This window comes from Narcine bancroftii, chromosome 2 (genome assembly GCF_036971445.1).
Source record: "Narcine bancroftii isolate sNarBan1 chromosome 2, sNarBan1.hap1, whole genome shotgun sequence".
NCBI classification, from domain to species: domain Eukaryota; kingdom Metazoa; phylum Chordata; class Chondrichthyes; order Torpediniformes; family Narcinidae; genus Narcine; species Narcine bancroftii.
This window is the reverse complement of record NC_091470.1, coordinates 309,571,386-309,587,707: the sequence shown is the minus strand read 5'-3', so window position 1 is coordinate 309,587,707 and position 16,322 is coordinate 309,571,386. Positions and strand designations below refer to the sequence as shown.

The following is a 16,322-nucleotide window of genomic DNA, read 5'->3' as shown; positions in this document are numbered from 1 at the left end:
TGTTCCACCAATTTACAAGTTGCCTCAGTCTGGCAGTACATGAATTGACATGTTGGCAAGGGAATGGGATGGAAAATTGAAATGGTAGTCACTGGGAGATCCACGCTATTGTAGTGGACAAAGTTGAGGTGCTCCACAAAGCAATCTCCTACGCTACATCCAGTCTCTCCGATGTAAAAGAGACCACCAGATGCAGTAGATAACCCCTGCAGATTCACAAGTGAAATGTTGCTTCACTTGGAAGGACTGTTTGGGGCCCCTGCACAGCAGAAAGTGAGCAGTTGTGCCAAGTTGAGTGCAGTTCTGTCAGGAACCATGCATTAACAGATCTTAAGCATTTCTTTCTAATTGTAAATCATCCAAGTGCTTTTGCAAACTCAGTTGTGAAATTGTCAAATCTTTTTCAGGAGAACCCAATTTAGCACTACTAATTCCAAAAATATTTTAGCACGCCAATCCAATTTTTAGTTTGAAATGTTTTACATTATCTTGTGCATGTACACATGGGCACAGATTCTTAGGGAAAATTTATGCATCCATCCACAAACCTGTTTGGAGATTAATTGAAGATCTTACTGACATCAATGGAACAGTTTAGTAACTAAGCCTGCCAAAAAGACAGCATGGGCAGTGCTTTCTCAGTTATTGAAAAATAACTGCAACTGTACGTACAAGGACAACAGGAAAAATGCACTCTGTTCATTTCTATTATTGCCTGCTAAATCTCATGTCTTTTTCTATTTCTCTTCAACAACTTTCATTAATACAAGGTAGAAGAGAGAAATGAAAAATGTTCCTATGTGTTGGTGTTGTGCATTTGCTCATCAAATGGAGGTGTAATGTGCTCCTTCCATTCAATAGCCTACAGGTCACCCCTGGGCAAAGTGTAGTACCTGTTTAGCCTCCCAATCAGGGTCACGTGAAGGCATGGATTGCAGATGGTGGATGGTTTTAACAATCAGATTCCACATATTGGAATTTACAGATGAAAAACTAAAAACATTGGGCAGATGAGTCTACTGATCCAATGGCCAGGGTTACCCATCCAGTATGGACACTGCAACTGAAGAAGGCAACAGAAAACCACTTCAGTATTTTTCCCTTGTATAATCATGAACTCAACATTGACTATGGTCTCAGCTCAAATATGAAGCCTTCACCGAAGGAGAACAGGGGAGGCAACAACTACAATTCGGAGGGTCAGAGATTGTGACGGATGGACAGACATGATTTCCCACACTGAATGGCCTGGCACCCGAATGTTCATGTGACAGAAAAATAAATATGCAATTTATGAGGTCAGACCTTGAGATACCAACCACAGATAATCTTTAAAACTGATTTTCAACTAGATGAAAAGCATATGAAATGAATGCAAAGGTAAATATAGGAATGTTTAATAGATGAGTATCAATATACAATGTATTTTGTAATTTTCATAATCAATGGAAAAGCATTATAGGAATTTATAGAACTATGCTGATAAGGCAAGAAACTAAAGATAATCTTGCTCTCACTCATTCAATTTGACTATAATAGTTGCATATTAAAACGTTTTTCTGAATGCTAATGACTACTAAGCTATAAACAGAATATACAAAATAAGGATAAAAAAGGTAAATTTCACATCATTAATCCTGGTGTGACAAACCAGATCAAAATTTGCAATTATGAACTCTCAGCATCAGGGGTTTGTTATAGGCTAACATCTAAACCACTCTCTCTGAGAAACTGATTCATAATATTTTTTTAAAGAACATCACAAATGAATGAGAAAAGGAAAGTGGTGAATTGTTCAACACTTGTTTGAGAAATAAAACCATAAACTGCTGGGAACACTCATTCAATATGGCATTATTTGCCATGAAAAGCAGGGTTGACTTTAGAGATCAATGACCTTACATCAAAGCTGGAAAAAAGTTAGAGATAAACAAATAATTAGATTTAGAGAAAGTAATTTTGGATAGGATGGAAAGCAGGAGAAATTACATCATAAGTAGCAGTTAAGGAGAAGGTAAATGACATTGGAAGTGAGACAATTAAAGAAACAAAAGCTGATCTGAACAAAGTAGAAAGGGGAGAAGCAGAGTCATCATCTGAAATTACTGAAGGAAAATAATATGGATCCTGGAAATGCCAATTATTGAAGTTGTTGAGTTCAGAAGGTTGTAATGTTCCTTGTTGAAGTGTGCTGTTGGGATAATTCTGAGGTTCATTAGAAGCACAAGGAGAGAAATGACTGTTGAAGGAGAGTGAAGTAAAATAACAGGCAAATGCCAGCTTGGGATTAGTCTTGCAGTCTGGAGGTCTGTCACTCTCTGTGGTCTGTTCAATATTGGAGAATCCACTTTTCAAGCAATGATTAGAATACACAAAAACAAAAGAAATACAGCAAATTTCTGCTTCATTTGGATGTTGCTTAGGAACCTGGGTGATAGAAAGTGGGGAAAGAAATTCACCTTCTATATTTGCATAGGAAGGTGACTTGGAAATGGGTGGTGTTCTGGTGGAAAGGGAAGAACAGTGTCTCACTGAACAGCTAAAAAAGGAGGGAAGAGGAAAACATGTTCAGTTGTGTCATCACATTAAAGCTGTCAAAAACAACAGAGAATTGTGCATTGGATACAAGACCTGGAGGGATGGAATCTGAAAAAATTGGGAATCCTATCTAGGTTCAGAGATGGAGAAAAAATAAATAAGATTACTTGTAAAAAATGAAAGCCACATTATTGTGAGTCCTGTAAATAATGGCCAAGTACAGGATATATAGGAGTGAGAAGTGAAATAAGATAAGTTGCTCCAAATTTAGACAGATGGAGAAAAGAATTGCACAGATGTTGTTTTTTAAACAAACAAGGAAATAAAAGTCTCTTACTTCATCTTCAATAGTTTGTTCAATTTGAATGCAAGACTTTCTTAGGATAGTGATCTCAGCGTATTTATTTGCGACTTCAGGTTTCAATTGCTTTATCTGTTTGAAATAAAAAGCAAGGCTAATAAACACATTCCAATGTCAATACTAAAAGAGCATTAAAAGTAGTTTATTTTTAATTATCTTGAACAATCAATTCATAAAAGCTTAAATAGACAAAAATCAAAAAATCATAGAGGTGTAGCATATAAGGAGGCCATACATCCCATTATGCCCATGGCATTTTACAAACATATCTCTTTCGTCCAATTACTTTACCTTTTCCAGAGAATCATACAAATTTCCCCTCTTCAAATAATTACCCTATTCCTTCACTGACACTACTTCCACCACTTTATAAGACAATATACTCTAGGTTCTGACCAACTGCTGTCTGATTTTTGTGTTTGCATTTACCCTTTGACTCTAATGCCATTTCCCCTAAATCTTCTCTGACAAATGGTCCTCCTGATACATTACCCTTTAATCATGAAGAAATAAAAAATCTGGGCTGTTTTTTTTCATATAAGACATGCTTAAATTTGATGTTGGTTTTCAAAATCTGAAGCCACTGATTAGATAAACTGGGAAAACATACTGGTAATGGTTGATATGTCCAAAATGAGATGATACCGATTTAAGACCTTCAAAATAAGACAATGAGGATTGTTGGGTGATGAAAGATGAATTTATGAAACTGCTTGAACTAATACTAAAACTAATAACTAAGAAAACATTTAAAAGGAAATCTTGAAAGTGGATTAGATATATGAACTGACACAAATGTCTTCCCTATTCTTCAAACCTGTGGATTAAAAAAAACTCAGAGCATACTTTGGAAATTAATTTTGGCAATATTATCAGCAGATTTGTATACAACTATTTTAATGTTCCATTATTATCTGAATAGCAGAAATGGAACACTTAAATTAAAATGGTTACTTGATGTTTAAAAATAACAGAAAATGAAAATAAGTTTAGCAAACCTTTTTTTAAGAGGGATGTTGAGGATGGTTTGGAAAAAGCCATACATCAGATTTAACTGCTCAGATTAAGCAATTCCCTTAAATAAGTACAACTGTCAGAATACACTTAAAAATAAACTCAAAAGGGCAAAAAGAGGGCATGAGCAGCGTATTTGATCTTGTATGAGTGGCCAGGGAGGTGGTGTTGGGAGCCTCGGCATACATCAAAGTACACAAATCCCCAGAGCCTGACCAAATACATAATTGGATCTTGTGTGAAGCAAGGGATGATATTGCAGAGGCCCTTGCAGAGATATTGGCATCAAAAAAAAAGGTGGAGGTGCCATAAAGGTAGCACTGCTGCTGATGTAGATCCAGAAAAAGTGGGGTATAGAGAAACAGGCCTTCTCCGTAGGGTCCAACTGCCCAGACCCAATGATGATGCTCTGTACTGACTTTAAACGGCCTGTTAAAGAAGACATTGGAGTTTTTATATAAAAGTCCTGCATCTGCTCCCATGCTGGCAGCGCCTGTGCTAGCAACAACCTTGGGAGGTTGGAGACTCCAGGTGAGCAGCAAACCAGTGCAGACAATCAAAGATGGGGAGAATACCACCCCCCCCCTCCACCCGGTTCTGTTGGGAAGGAAAATATAGATGACCTGAAAGGAATGTAGTCATGGCAGCGGAACAGCGAGGGGCTCAGCAGCTGAAGGACCCACACAGGCTGCAGGCTGTTGGAGAATGGCCCATGGGAATCAGGTTTCGGAATTGAGATACAAGTGGGTGCTGAGGGTAAGAAGGGCTTCAGGCATTGAAGGGTTGCTGATTGTATCAGAGGTTTGGATCTGGAGTTCAGGTTGCCAACTGATAGAATTGGGGTTTGTGCCTTACCACACTAAAATTTCATGTAATATTATGGTTTCTGTTTTATTACATGACAAGAAAGGAACCTTCAATCATCTTTGTCCATAGGTGAATTCTGGAAAAGTGAAGCATAGCTAATGTATGCAGTTATTTAAGAATGGTAGAAAGGACAGGCAAAGGAAACTACACAGCGATGACCCCCCAACAAACAGATTATCCTCCGTAATAATAATGATCATCAATAATGGAATCTCACCATACACATATTTTGCACTCCCATTCCCATTTGCAGAGGGATCATTCCCACTGGGACTCCCTCAATGACCCATCACTTTCGACCAATCACCCTTTTGCAACTTACCACTGTGATTACAAGAAGTGCTACACTTGCACACACCTCCTTCTTTACCACTATTTGAAGCCCCAATCAATTATTTCAAGTGAAGCAACACTTGTGAATCTGTCGAGGTCTTTTATTGCATCCGGTGCTCCCAATGCAGCCTTCTTTTGACTGGGAGATTGTTTCTCCCAGCACCTTCGTCTGTCCACTGGAACAGAAAAGACCTCCCAGTGGCCAATTATTTTAATTCCATACACCATTGCCACACCGACAAGTTGGTCTATGGCATTGTGTACTGTCAAATCTAGGCCAAACTCAAATTGGAGGAATAGCATATTGCATCTCGGCAGTCTCCAGCATTAATATCGACTTCAAATTTTGTTTAATCCCTCCCCCCACCCAAATCTTTCTTTTATTTCCTCTAGCTCCTCACCCCTTTCCTACTTTATCGTATCCAAAATTTGCCTTTCTTAGCCCTCTGCCATCTCCTTCTTTGAACCTCCCACCTGTATCCATCTAATATGTTTAACCTGCTAGCCTGTGCTCTTTCCCCCTCCTCATCCCTCATCTTATTCAGTCATCAACCCAATTTCCCTAATTCCTGATGAAGAGCTCAGGCCAGAAACGCTGGTTATTTTTTTCTTCCTATGGATACGGCACGATCTGCTGAGTTTCTCCAGCTCGTTTGTGTTTTGCAGTAGTGGAAAAATTGCTGGGGAGAATTCTGAGGGATAACAACCAGTGATGCACTGCAGGGGTCAGTGCTGGGTCAATTGTCATTTGGTATCTTTATAAAGAATTTGGGTGACAACATTGTTAGCATGATTAGTAAATTTGCAGATGGCACTCAAATTAGTGGTATAGTGGACAGGGAGGAAGGAAGGTTACGTTTGCAACAGGAACTAGATCAGTTGAGAAGGTGAACCAAGGAATGGCAAGTGGAATTTAACCTTTTGGACTCTGTCCTGGTTTTGCGGGACTCCCAACAAGCGCATATAGACCCATGATCCTCTTTTTGTTAGACTACCGATAAGTGCATATACTCCATTCCCTAGCTTTCCGGGACTGGTTTTATACCCAGCCACCTGCTAGTTCATTCTGGTCTTCGTACTATAAAAGTTTACCCACGGACCCATTCTGGAGCATACACTGTCTTATGAATGGTTCAAAATGGCTGGAGTCCAAAAGGTTAACTCTGACAAGTATGAGGTGCTGCACTTTGGCCAGTAAAACAAAGTAAACAGTAAAGCCAGGATGATTGTAGAAGAGTGAGACCAACAAGTTCTTGTGAAAATTTCTGAGGAAGTAACAAATGAGCTGGACTGGGTGGTGACAGTGGCATTTGGCACACTTGCCTTTATTGGGAACTGTACTGAATAAAATCTTTGGCATCCCATGATGCTGCACTATAGGTTGTTGGTGAGACTGCTTTTGGAATATTGTGGAGTTCTGACTGCACAGCTGGAGAAAGGGTCATCAAGTTGGAAAACGTGTCAATGCACAAGGATGTTGGTGGGATGGAGGTGGGGAGGATGGGCTTGAGTTATTGGGAGAGATTATATTGAATGGATCTTTATTCCCTGGAGCATAGAAGGATAAGGGGTGACCATCAGGTAAAAATTCCACTCACATGTCCTGGTCTACTTATGTCGATGCAATGGCCATGAAAGTGCACGAGTATCTCCATTCATCAGAAACTTGAGGAATTTTGATATGTCACCACCATCCTTTAGCAGCTTCTACAAGTGCACCATTGAAAGCAGCCCATTAGGATGTATAATTACATGGTACAGAAACGGCTCCATCCGAGATTGCAAGAAATTGCAGAGGGTTCTTCTCCTTCTACAACTCTCCTATTGTGGAAAAGTAGCCAACATAGTAAAAGACTCATACCATCCCAGTTACACTCTTAACCCACCACTTGTCCATCCTTTCAGGAAGAAGAATTACGTGTGAGATCACATACTATTGACTCAAGTTCATTGGAACCAGTTGTTTGAAGGAAGAACGTAAATAAAATGGATTTTTTTAAAAAGTGTGTTAACATTGAATCCATGACGCACATTCCTGTGGAGTGAAGAGCAAGACGTGCAAGCATATCAAGGAAAATTCAGGTTCTTGTCAAGAGCAAGAGGGAGGCATTAGGCACATATAAGCAGCTAAGATCAAGTGTATACCTAGAGGAGCTTCAGGAACTGAGGAGCAAGCTAAAATCAGGAGAGCTAAAAAAGGAACAGAAAGTAGCTCTGGCAGATAGCACAAAGGAAAATGCTACAAGATTTTAAGTACATAAAGGAAAAAAGGGTAACTAAAGAAAAAAAAATCCCCTCAGAAATAATGAGGTTAGTTTTGTGTGGAGCCACAGATGGACAAGGACCTCAATGAACACATCTGCTCTATTTTTACTGTGGAGAAAGACATAAGGACTAGAGAAATTGAGGCAGAAATGACAGTTGAAGGTGCTGAAGGTCCTGAGATGTGTGAAAGTAGACAAATTGTAAGGGCCTGATTAGGTAGATCCAAAGGCCTTGTGGGAAGCTACTGACAAAAATGCATTGCCCTGACTGAGACTTTTGAGTCATCATTAAGTACAGGTGAGGTGCCAGAAGACTGAAGGATGGCAAATGAGCCTCTAGTCAAGAAGAGCTGCAGGAAAAACCCTCGGAACTACAAGAAATGAGCCTAACATTTGTGGTTGGTAAGTTATTTAAGAATATGTAAGGGAAAACACGTATATCCACTTAGATTGTCAAGGGATGATAATAGATAGTCCACATGGTTTTGTAAGTGGGAGGTCATGTCTCACAAATCTGATTGAGATTTTTTGAAAGTGTGACCAAAAAGGCTGACAAGGGCCAAGATATAGTCATTGTAGATATATGGATTTCATCAGGAATTCAATAAGGTTTCACACAGTAGGCTGTCCTAGAAGATTAGATTGCATGGGATCCAATGAGCGATAGGCAAATAGATTAAAAAAATTGGCTTCATGGAGAAAAGCAGAGGTTGATGGTGGAAAGTTGTATTTTGAACTGAAGTCCTGTGACTCAGAGTTCGGAGCTGGATCCATTGCTTTTTGTCATCTATATCAATAATTTAGATGAGTAAATTGTTGGCTGGCATTGTACATAGCAAAGATGGTTGCCAAAGACTCCAGTAGGATCATTTGGGCAGAATAATAGTTGAAGAAATTTAAAACCCAAGAAATGTGAGCTATTGCATTCTGGGAAGTTAAACATGTGAATGATGGTGATCTGGAACAGAGTAATTTTGAAGTACAGGTACACAGTTCCTTGAAACTGGCATCGTATGTTGATGGGGTAGTCAAAAAAGGCTTTCAGCACATTGGCCTTCATCAGTCAATAGAAGTTTGGAGATCATGTTGCAGTTGAAATGACATTGGTGAGGTCACATTTGGAATATCATGTTCAGTTGTGGCCCTCATGCTATATGAAAGATGTCGATAACCTGGAGAGGGACAGAGAAGATTTACGAGGATGTTATCAGGAATCACTGGTGTGGGTTTATAGGGAGAGGTTGAGCAGGGTTGGGATTTAATCCTTGGAGCGCAGGAGGATGAGAGATAATATCATAGAGGTGCGCAAAATAGTAGAACAGATCAGGTGAACAGATAGCATTTTTGGGGAAATCGAGAACCAGAAGGAACAGGTTTAAGGTGACGGGAGAGAAATTTAATAGGAACCTGAGGGGAAATGTCAAAGGAGACAATTGAGGCATATATTATTACAAATTTTAAGAAACATTTAGATGGCTACATGGACAGAGAAGGATTAGAGGTACTGAAGCCAAATGCAGGCATGTGGGACATTTTTGGTTGGCCTAGGCAAGTTGAGCTGATGACAACCAAGATCAAGGACAGTTTCTTTCCCTCCATATCAGACTCCTGAATGAGACATAAAATAGTAAGATTATGTACCTTTATTTCATACCAACTCTTTCCCCTCTGTGTAACTGCATTTTTGTACTGTCTTATTTGCTGTACTTTGTACAGTATGACTATCACTGCATTCTCAATACATGTGACAATTAACTTGAACTTGACCTTGACCTAAAGGAGGTTTATAAAATCATGAAGGGCATTGAGAGTGAATGCTCACAATCTTTTTACCCAGGGGTACATGATTTTGATAACTAGAGGGATAGGTAGAAGGCGAGAGGACAGAGATTTAACAGGTACTTGAGGGGCAACATTTTTGCTCAAAGGATAGTCCTTATCTGGAATGAGCTTCCAGAGGAAACTATAGAAGCTGTTACAATTTCCAACATTCAAAATATATTTAGACAAGTAAATGGCTGGGGGGGGGGGGTGGGTGGGCGGGGGTTATGAAGGATTATGTCCAAATGTAGGCAATTGGGACTAACCCAGAATGTAAATTTGGACAGCATGAATGTATTGGGGTGAAGGACCTGCTCCATGCCATATAACTCAATGATAATAGGATAATATGTAGAATTTGATAGCTATTAAATAACTGGTTCATGTGGATACAACTGTTATAAACAGAAATCTTCAGTGTGCAATTGGATAGAAATGCCTCCAAAAGAAAACTGGATTTTAAAAAAATTTGATTAATAGGGATAGGGAAAGCTGACAGCTAGGTTGGGCAAGGCAGCAATTCCAAATGGGGAGGGAAGATTAGGGGAAGATGGGAGAGTGGAATCAAGACCTATATTTATGCAAGGGTTGGATGATTTGCCTTGCATGGCTAGTTGGCTGGGAGGAATGGTTGACTTAAGAACCAGTATGTGAGCATGGAGTTTGGATTGGGATCAGCTTTATGACTGGTCACGTCTGGATCAAATGCAGGATTTTGTTAGGGTTACTGACAGGCATCAACCAAATGTTTTTTCAGGATTGGCACTAGCCATATGCTCAATGTGGTTGAGGGAAAGATTATATGATTTAGATTTTCCATGATTGTGGAATGGGATGTGGGTAGGGGACTTGGAAGGTTTGGATGGGTTTTAGATGTGGTGAGGTAAATGCAAGAACCCAACACTGAAGGTGAGTAATTAACAATTACAGGTATTCATAACACAACATTGGTCTGAAAATGCCTCCTTGGACAAAGCTAGTCCAAATTCCATTATAAATGTTGTACATGCATTGAGAATGACATTGTTCTTCGCATCGTGTTTTATAAAGCGTCAGGGTGTATGGGTGACTGATACCTGGAAAGCCCAGTTCAATTTCATGTGTGATGCAAAATGACCCAGAAGTGCTTTTTATTGTGTTTCAATTCTGTGAATAAGAAAAATAAGAATTGATTTTCAAATGCACGAGTCTGGAAAAAAATGTCAAGCTTCCAAACACGGTTCAACCAATAAGTATACAAAGGACTCAATTTCCCTTTGGATATCAGCACTTTCACTGCAGCCAGGCCATTAACCCATAGAACATTCTCATTGTACAGTATTTCTGACAAAGCTTCAGTAATGAAGCAGAATTCTGGGCAATTATTTCTGCCAAGATTTTTTATTTTAGCTTTTAAAAAAGATGTTTCTACTTGATAATGGCAGGCCTCCAAATATTGGTGTGCAGAGGATTCAGAGTTACTGCTCCTTACAAGAGGATATGCATGGAGATAGGGTGATAAAGAAAGCATATCATATGCATGTCTTCTTTAGACAGGGCATTGAATACAAAAGAAAACTTTGGTTAGTCACACTTGGAATATTGTTTGTATTTCTCATGTCCAATAACAGAAATGATGTGGAGGTGTTGGAAAGGGTACAGAAGAGGTTAACCAGGATGCTGTCTGGTTTATGGAGTATATGGTGAGAGATTGGCAAACTTGGATTGTTTGCTCTTGATAGAGATAGAGCTGGATAAAATCATGAATGACATTGATAAGGTAAAAGTGTCACTCAAATGCTTTTAAGCTGAGGGGAAGTAAGTTTACAAGAAATGTGCAGTCTAATTTTTATATGTGTGTGTGGTTGAATATAAAAGTGACCTTAATTGAGCATCCACTGGCTCTAAATTAATTGTTTTAATTTAAAATAACCATATAACATCTTAACTAACAAATATAAAAGCTGTACAACATGTTAAATTAAAAAAAGATCTAACAACTAAATATAAGAATATATATATAAATATATTCTTAAAGAGTAAGAGGAAACCAGAGCGCGTAGAGGAAACCCACTCAGACCCAAAGAGAATGGACAAACTCCTGACAGACAGCAACAGTTACTCAACCCAGGTTACTATTGTGGTAATAGCACCGTGCAAACCACAACACTAACCATGCTGCCCAAAGGAGATCGTTGTTTATTTCAGGAAGGAGACATTGAGAGACCACATATCTGTCAGTGTTTGTCTTCTTCATTATCATCCATAACCCCTTTGAATCCTTCAAAGTCCGATTGTTCATTCTCTTCATTAAAATATGTTAGGACAGCCTGCAACATTTCTTCCATCACTGTAGTCGATACTGACATGTCATTGCTTTTGTCATCAGTGGTGGAATCAGTATCATCATGATGTACTATGCTGGCTTTTCTAAATCCACTGCATATAGTTTCTCTGGTGTTATCTTATCCCACGGACTGGCAGCCCATTCGTAAATTCAATATAGGTTGCTCATTTCAACTGTCCACCTGGGGTGAATTCATGAGTCCCGTTCTGCATCCATTCCTCCCATTCTGATCTGATGTATGTCTTGAATGGATGATTTACGGAAATATTAAGTGACTGCAGTTTACCTGGAATTACTGCAATGTTGGCACAAACAACATTTATAGTCTTTTGTGAGCTGCCATGGAATCAAATATGAGTAAAGATGTCTTTGAAAAAAATCTGCCTGGTCTAGGCCTGAGATATATTTCCATCTACAGTTTCATAACATTGGAGTCCATCCAACCTTTCCTGTTACAGTGCACGATCACAGTATCATGCATTTTTTTATCACAGCAATGTTACTCTTTTATATGATCATTGGCTTCAATTTTGTGCCGCTTGCTGTGCAGCCAAGGACCTTTCACATCTAGTCATGTTATGGCCACAGTTTTTGTTCTACAGGCAGCCACAGTTCTTGTGGTGGGGATGTCAATGGTCCTTGGGATTTTGTCAATATTAACGATATCTGCAGGTGTGATTTTAAGTTCTCAAATTTCATTGGCGAAGAAGCTGCAAAAATCAATTGTTTTTGTTCCCAAGCTTCTGGAAGTCGCTCACCTACAGTTGTTCTGGTTCTTACAGACAATCTGTTTCGTTTAATAAACTTTGATAACCAGGGGGGCCTCGCCTTGAAATCCAGAATGCCTCTTTCACATGCCAATAGTCTTGCTTTTATCTGAATGGTGACTGTAGATAGAGCCTGATTTTGTTGTCTACGACTAAGAACCCACTCCTTCAAGTCAGACTCTAACTGGAGCCATTTAGGTTTTGGCCACAACATGGGTGTTTTCGTGGACACTGACACACACACACAACCCCCAATCCAACACCCCCCTCCCCACCTGGAACCAGACTGTCAGTGGTAGCAGCAGATACTATCATTTAGAGGTATCTGGATTGACACATGAATACAAGGGGAATGGAGAGATATCTATTCAAGTGCAAGCAGTTGAGATTTTCCTTTAGTTTGATTTGGATATCACATTTGGCACCAACACATGGGCTGAAAAGCCTTTTCCTGCACTGTGTTATTCATCTTCTATGTTCTATATACTTCCCAATCTTGTCACTTTCGAGTTATTAGTTATGACTTCAAAATTTCCTTCCTTACACAATTCTGCAAAGCTCATAGAACATTACAGGTCAGAAGAAGACCTTTGGCCATTCTTGTCTGTGCCTAACTATTATTCTGTCTAGTCCCACTAACCTGCACCGTCCATAGTCCTCCATACACCTCCCATCCATGTACCTGTCCAAATTTTATTAAATATGAAAATTGAGCTCACATTCACCACTTCAGCTGGCAGCTCATTCCACACTCCCATGACTCTCTGTGTGGAAAAAGTTCCCCCTCATGTTCCCACTAAATTTCTCCCCTTTAACCCTTAACCAATGTCCTCTGTTTTGTATCTCATCTACCCTCAGAGGAAAAATCCTATTTATATTTGCCTCATTTTTTTTTATACCTCTATCAAATCTCCATATATTCCTAACCTTTTTAACCTTTCTCTGCAACTCATTTCCTGAAGTCTTGACAACAGACCAGGAAATCTTCTCTGCATTTTTTCAATCTTATTGATATCTTTCCTGTAGTTAAGTAACCAAAACTGCACACAATTCTCCAAATTTTGCCTCACCAATGCCTTCTACAACTTTACCATACATTCCAATTCCTATACTCAATACATTAATTTATGAAAGCCAATATGCCAAGAACTCTTTTTACAACCCTATTTACCTGTGATGCCACTTGCAGGGAATTATCTATCTGTATTCCCAGATCCCTCTGTTCTACTGCACCACATTCAAATATTCAACATAGGTTAAAAAGAAAAACTTACTTTGTTTTCATTGACATTCTTTTCAACTTCCAAATCAATTAATTCATTAGTTAGACTTTCATATGATTTTTCTGCTTCTCCAAGTTGATCTCGAATTTTCTGCTCCTGAGTTGTATACATTTCAAACATAGTTTTGCCTCTGATTATATCCTTACTATTAAATAGAAAAATTATTCATTATAAAGCAGTTAGGAAGCTCTCATATAAATCTATTCCTCCCATTCAAAAAAGATTTTTGTTCCGAGGTTTTGAGTAAGGTTTAGTGCAAAATAATTAAATTTTAAATTTTTACCAACTAACAAAAATAATAAGTACAGATTAATGTCATATAATAATTCTAAACCACATTTTAGCTATAATAAAGACATAAGTAATTGGATACATGTATAATATGCTTGCAAAATATTAATCTTTCAGTAGCATTCCCAGTAAAAGGCATTGACTTGCCTTTTCCAATTTAAATAATAGCTAGCAAGTATAATTCACTATAAAATTATTCTTCATTTGTTTCCAACACAAAATTAGCATTAACATTAAATTTCAATTCAGAACATTGTATAAGAAATATAAATCACATTGATTTGGATTCTGTGGCTGTTGAGGAAGAATGATATAGGGAGACTTAACACAGTCTAAATTAATTCAGACATTGTTTATAATCAGAAACAAATGAAATGGCAGTTGTAAACCACCATGAATTCAATAATGTTTTGTGCAGCAAAGGACTCTGTGGAAAGAATAAAAGTGTATTTTTACAAATACAGTAGAAATATTCCTCCAAATTTAAAAGTTTGTATTCCACTCTACAAAAATCAAATATTGATTATGAAAATTGAACTAAAGCAACAGATTTTCCATGACTCTTCTTACACTAGTTGTATTACAAAAATATTTAATTGCTATCATTCTTTATGTGTTTCAATAAATCTTACTGGAAGTTTTAAACTAAGATTGCCATCTTTGATCACTCCCTCCAAGCTGAACAGAATCTTCAATAAATACAAAATTCCCCAGCCTGTTCATGTAAATAAACTACTTGGAAAACACAACTGATGCTTTGTTGAAAATAACCAGAAATTCAGCTCGTCATTCTTTTCTCTGTTATGTTTTCTTAGGGTATTGTCAAATGTATCTCATCTGGCACCAGGACATAGAAACATGGAACAAGCAGTTGGCTCCTAAAGTCTGTAATTCCATACTTTTAAATCATTGCTTTTCCCTACCTCAGCTCGACTTATCTTCATTTAGACAGATGACATCCGACAAATGATTGCAATGAAATATTTTTTCCACAAAATGCAAAAACACGCTTCCTTTGAAACATGCTGTCTATTGCTGGCATATCTGACTAGAACAGCTGACATTTAACTATATAGACTTTAGTAAGGCAATGTCCAGAAGATTAAGTCCCATACTATCTTCAGTGAGTTGGAAAAATGGATACAAAATTGGCATTATCACAGATGACAGAAGGTAGAGGGCCATTTTCCTGGCTGCAGGTCTGCCATCAGTGGTGTCCTATGCAGATAACACAAGGATTGGTGGAGCTCTGTGGAATATTACAGCAGGAAATACATCAGTTCAAAATATGGGTTGAAAAATTGAAGATTGAGTTTAATGATAATGAATTTATTGTCATATACATCGGGCAAAGTACACATGCAACAGAATTCTTACTTGCTGCAGCCAAACAGGTACTTAATAAAGAAAAAAACAATTATAATAGTATACATTGAAATTAAAAAATATATAATAAATACAAAAGAGAAGTAGATAATAAATATTCAGTTACTATAGTTCAGAAAAAAAAATGTTGTTACAATAGTGCAGCCAGTTTTTATTTTGTGCTGCTGGAGCAGTCCGTGATTAGTGTAAACCTCATGGAAAGAAATTGCTTTTGAACCCAGAGGTGGTGAACTTTGGGCTTCTATACCTTCTATCTGTGTTACGAGCCCAGAGGACCCAAAAATCCAACAGCCACCGAAATGGTTACTTAGACAAAAGTTGCTTTTAATTATCTTTAAACATGAAAACAGGATCAAACTTTTATCTCATTTCTATTAACTTAATCTAACATAACCCTCTTCTAATTCTAAGTGCACATGTATGTAATGTGTCTATAAGTTCAGAAAGGCTCTTAATTCACAGTCCAATCTCACTTCTCACTCATCCAAGTTCACTGGTTGCAGGCAATTCTTATACTGTGCACAGAATTTAACATTTATGAAGTTCACCGGGCTTTGTTGCTTGAAAGCTTAATGGTTACTGCTCAGCAAGGTTCTTGTTGGTTTTCAGAGAGAGATTTGTTGTTTGTTGGACACACACAACGGATTCCTTGTAACCAGTTACTTTAATGTCTTGCCGAAGAAACCTGCCCCATCAGGGCTTTCCAGATGATAACCTCTTTCATTCAGGTAATTCATTTCAAGTGAAACATTAGGCAGCCAGTCCTCTCCTCTTGTATAGACCACAAGGGCTTTGACCAGGGTGAACTAAGCACTCAAAACCCATCTTCAAAATGGGGTTTTTCCACAAACTTGCCAGCTTGTTCTATTCCAGTCCCAGCCACTGCTGTTGAACTGTAGCACTCTAGAATTGAATTCTCGCCCTCTCTCTCTCTCTCACATACACATACACACACACAAACCTGTTTTACTCTCTCTACTTGCAAAATTCACATGACCCTCTTAGAACAGCAAACTGCACTCAGACAGCCTGTGGCTCCGAACCTAATCCTAATCCTCTTAGTTCTTTCAT

The 16,322-nt window shown here is 38.3% G+C and overlaps 1 protein-coding gene across 7 annotated transcripts in view; it reads right to left on the bottom strand.

The window, feature by feature from the left end:
- Positions 1-16,322, bottom strand: part of LOC138755510 (coiled-coil domain-containing protein 178) — a 369,060-nt gene that overhangs the window by 304,240 nt on the left and 48,498 nt on the right. For all 7 annotated transcript variants that reach the window (XM_069921624.1, XM_069921626.1, XM_069921627.1 and 4 more), the window contains 2 exons: positions 13,566-13,719; positions 2,876-2,971 (listed from right to left, as the gene is read on the bottom strand). In XM_069921624.1, the coding sequence (XP_069777725.1) occupies positions 2,876-2,971; positions 13,566-13,719 (250 nt within the window). The remainder of the gene's footprint in view (positions 1-2,875; positions 2,972-13,565; positions 13,720-16,322) is intronic.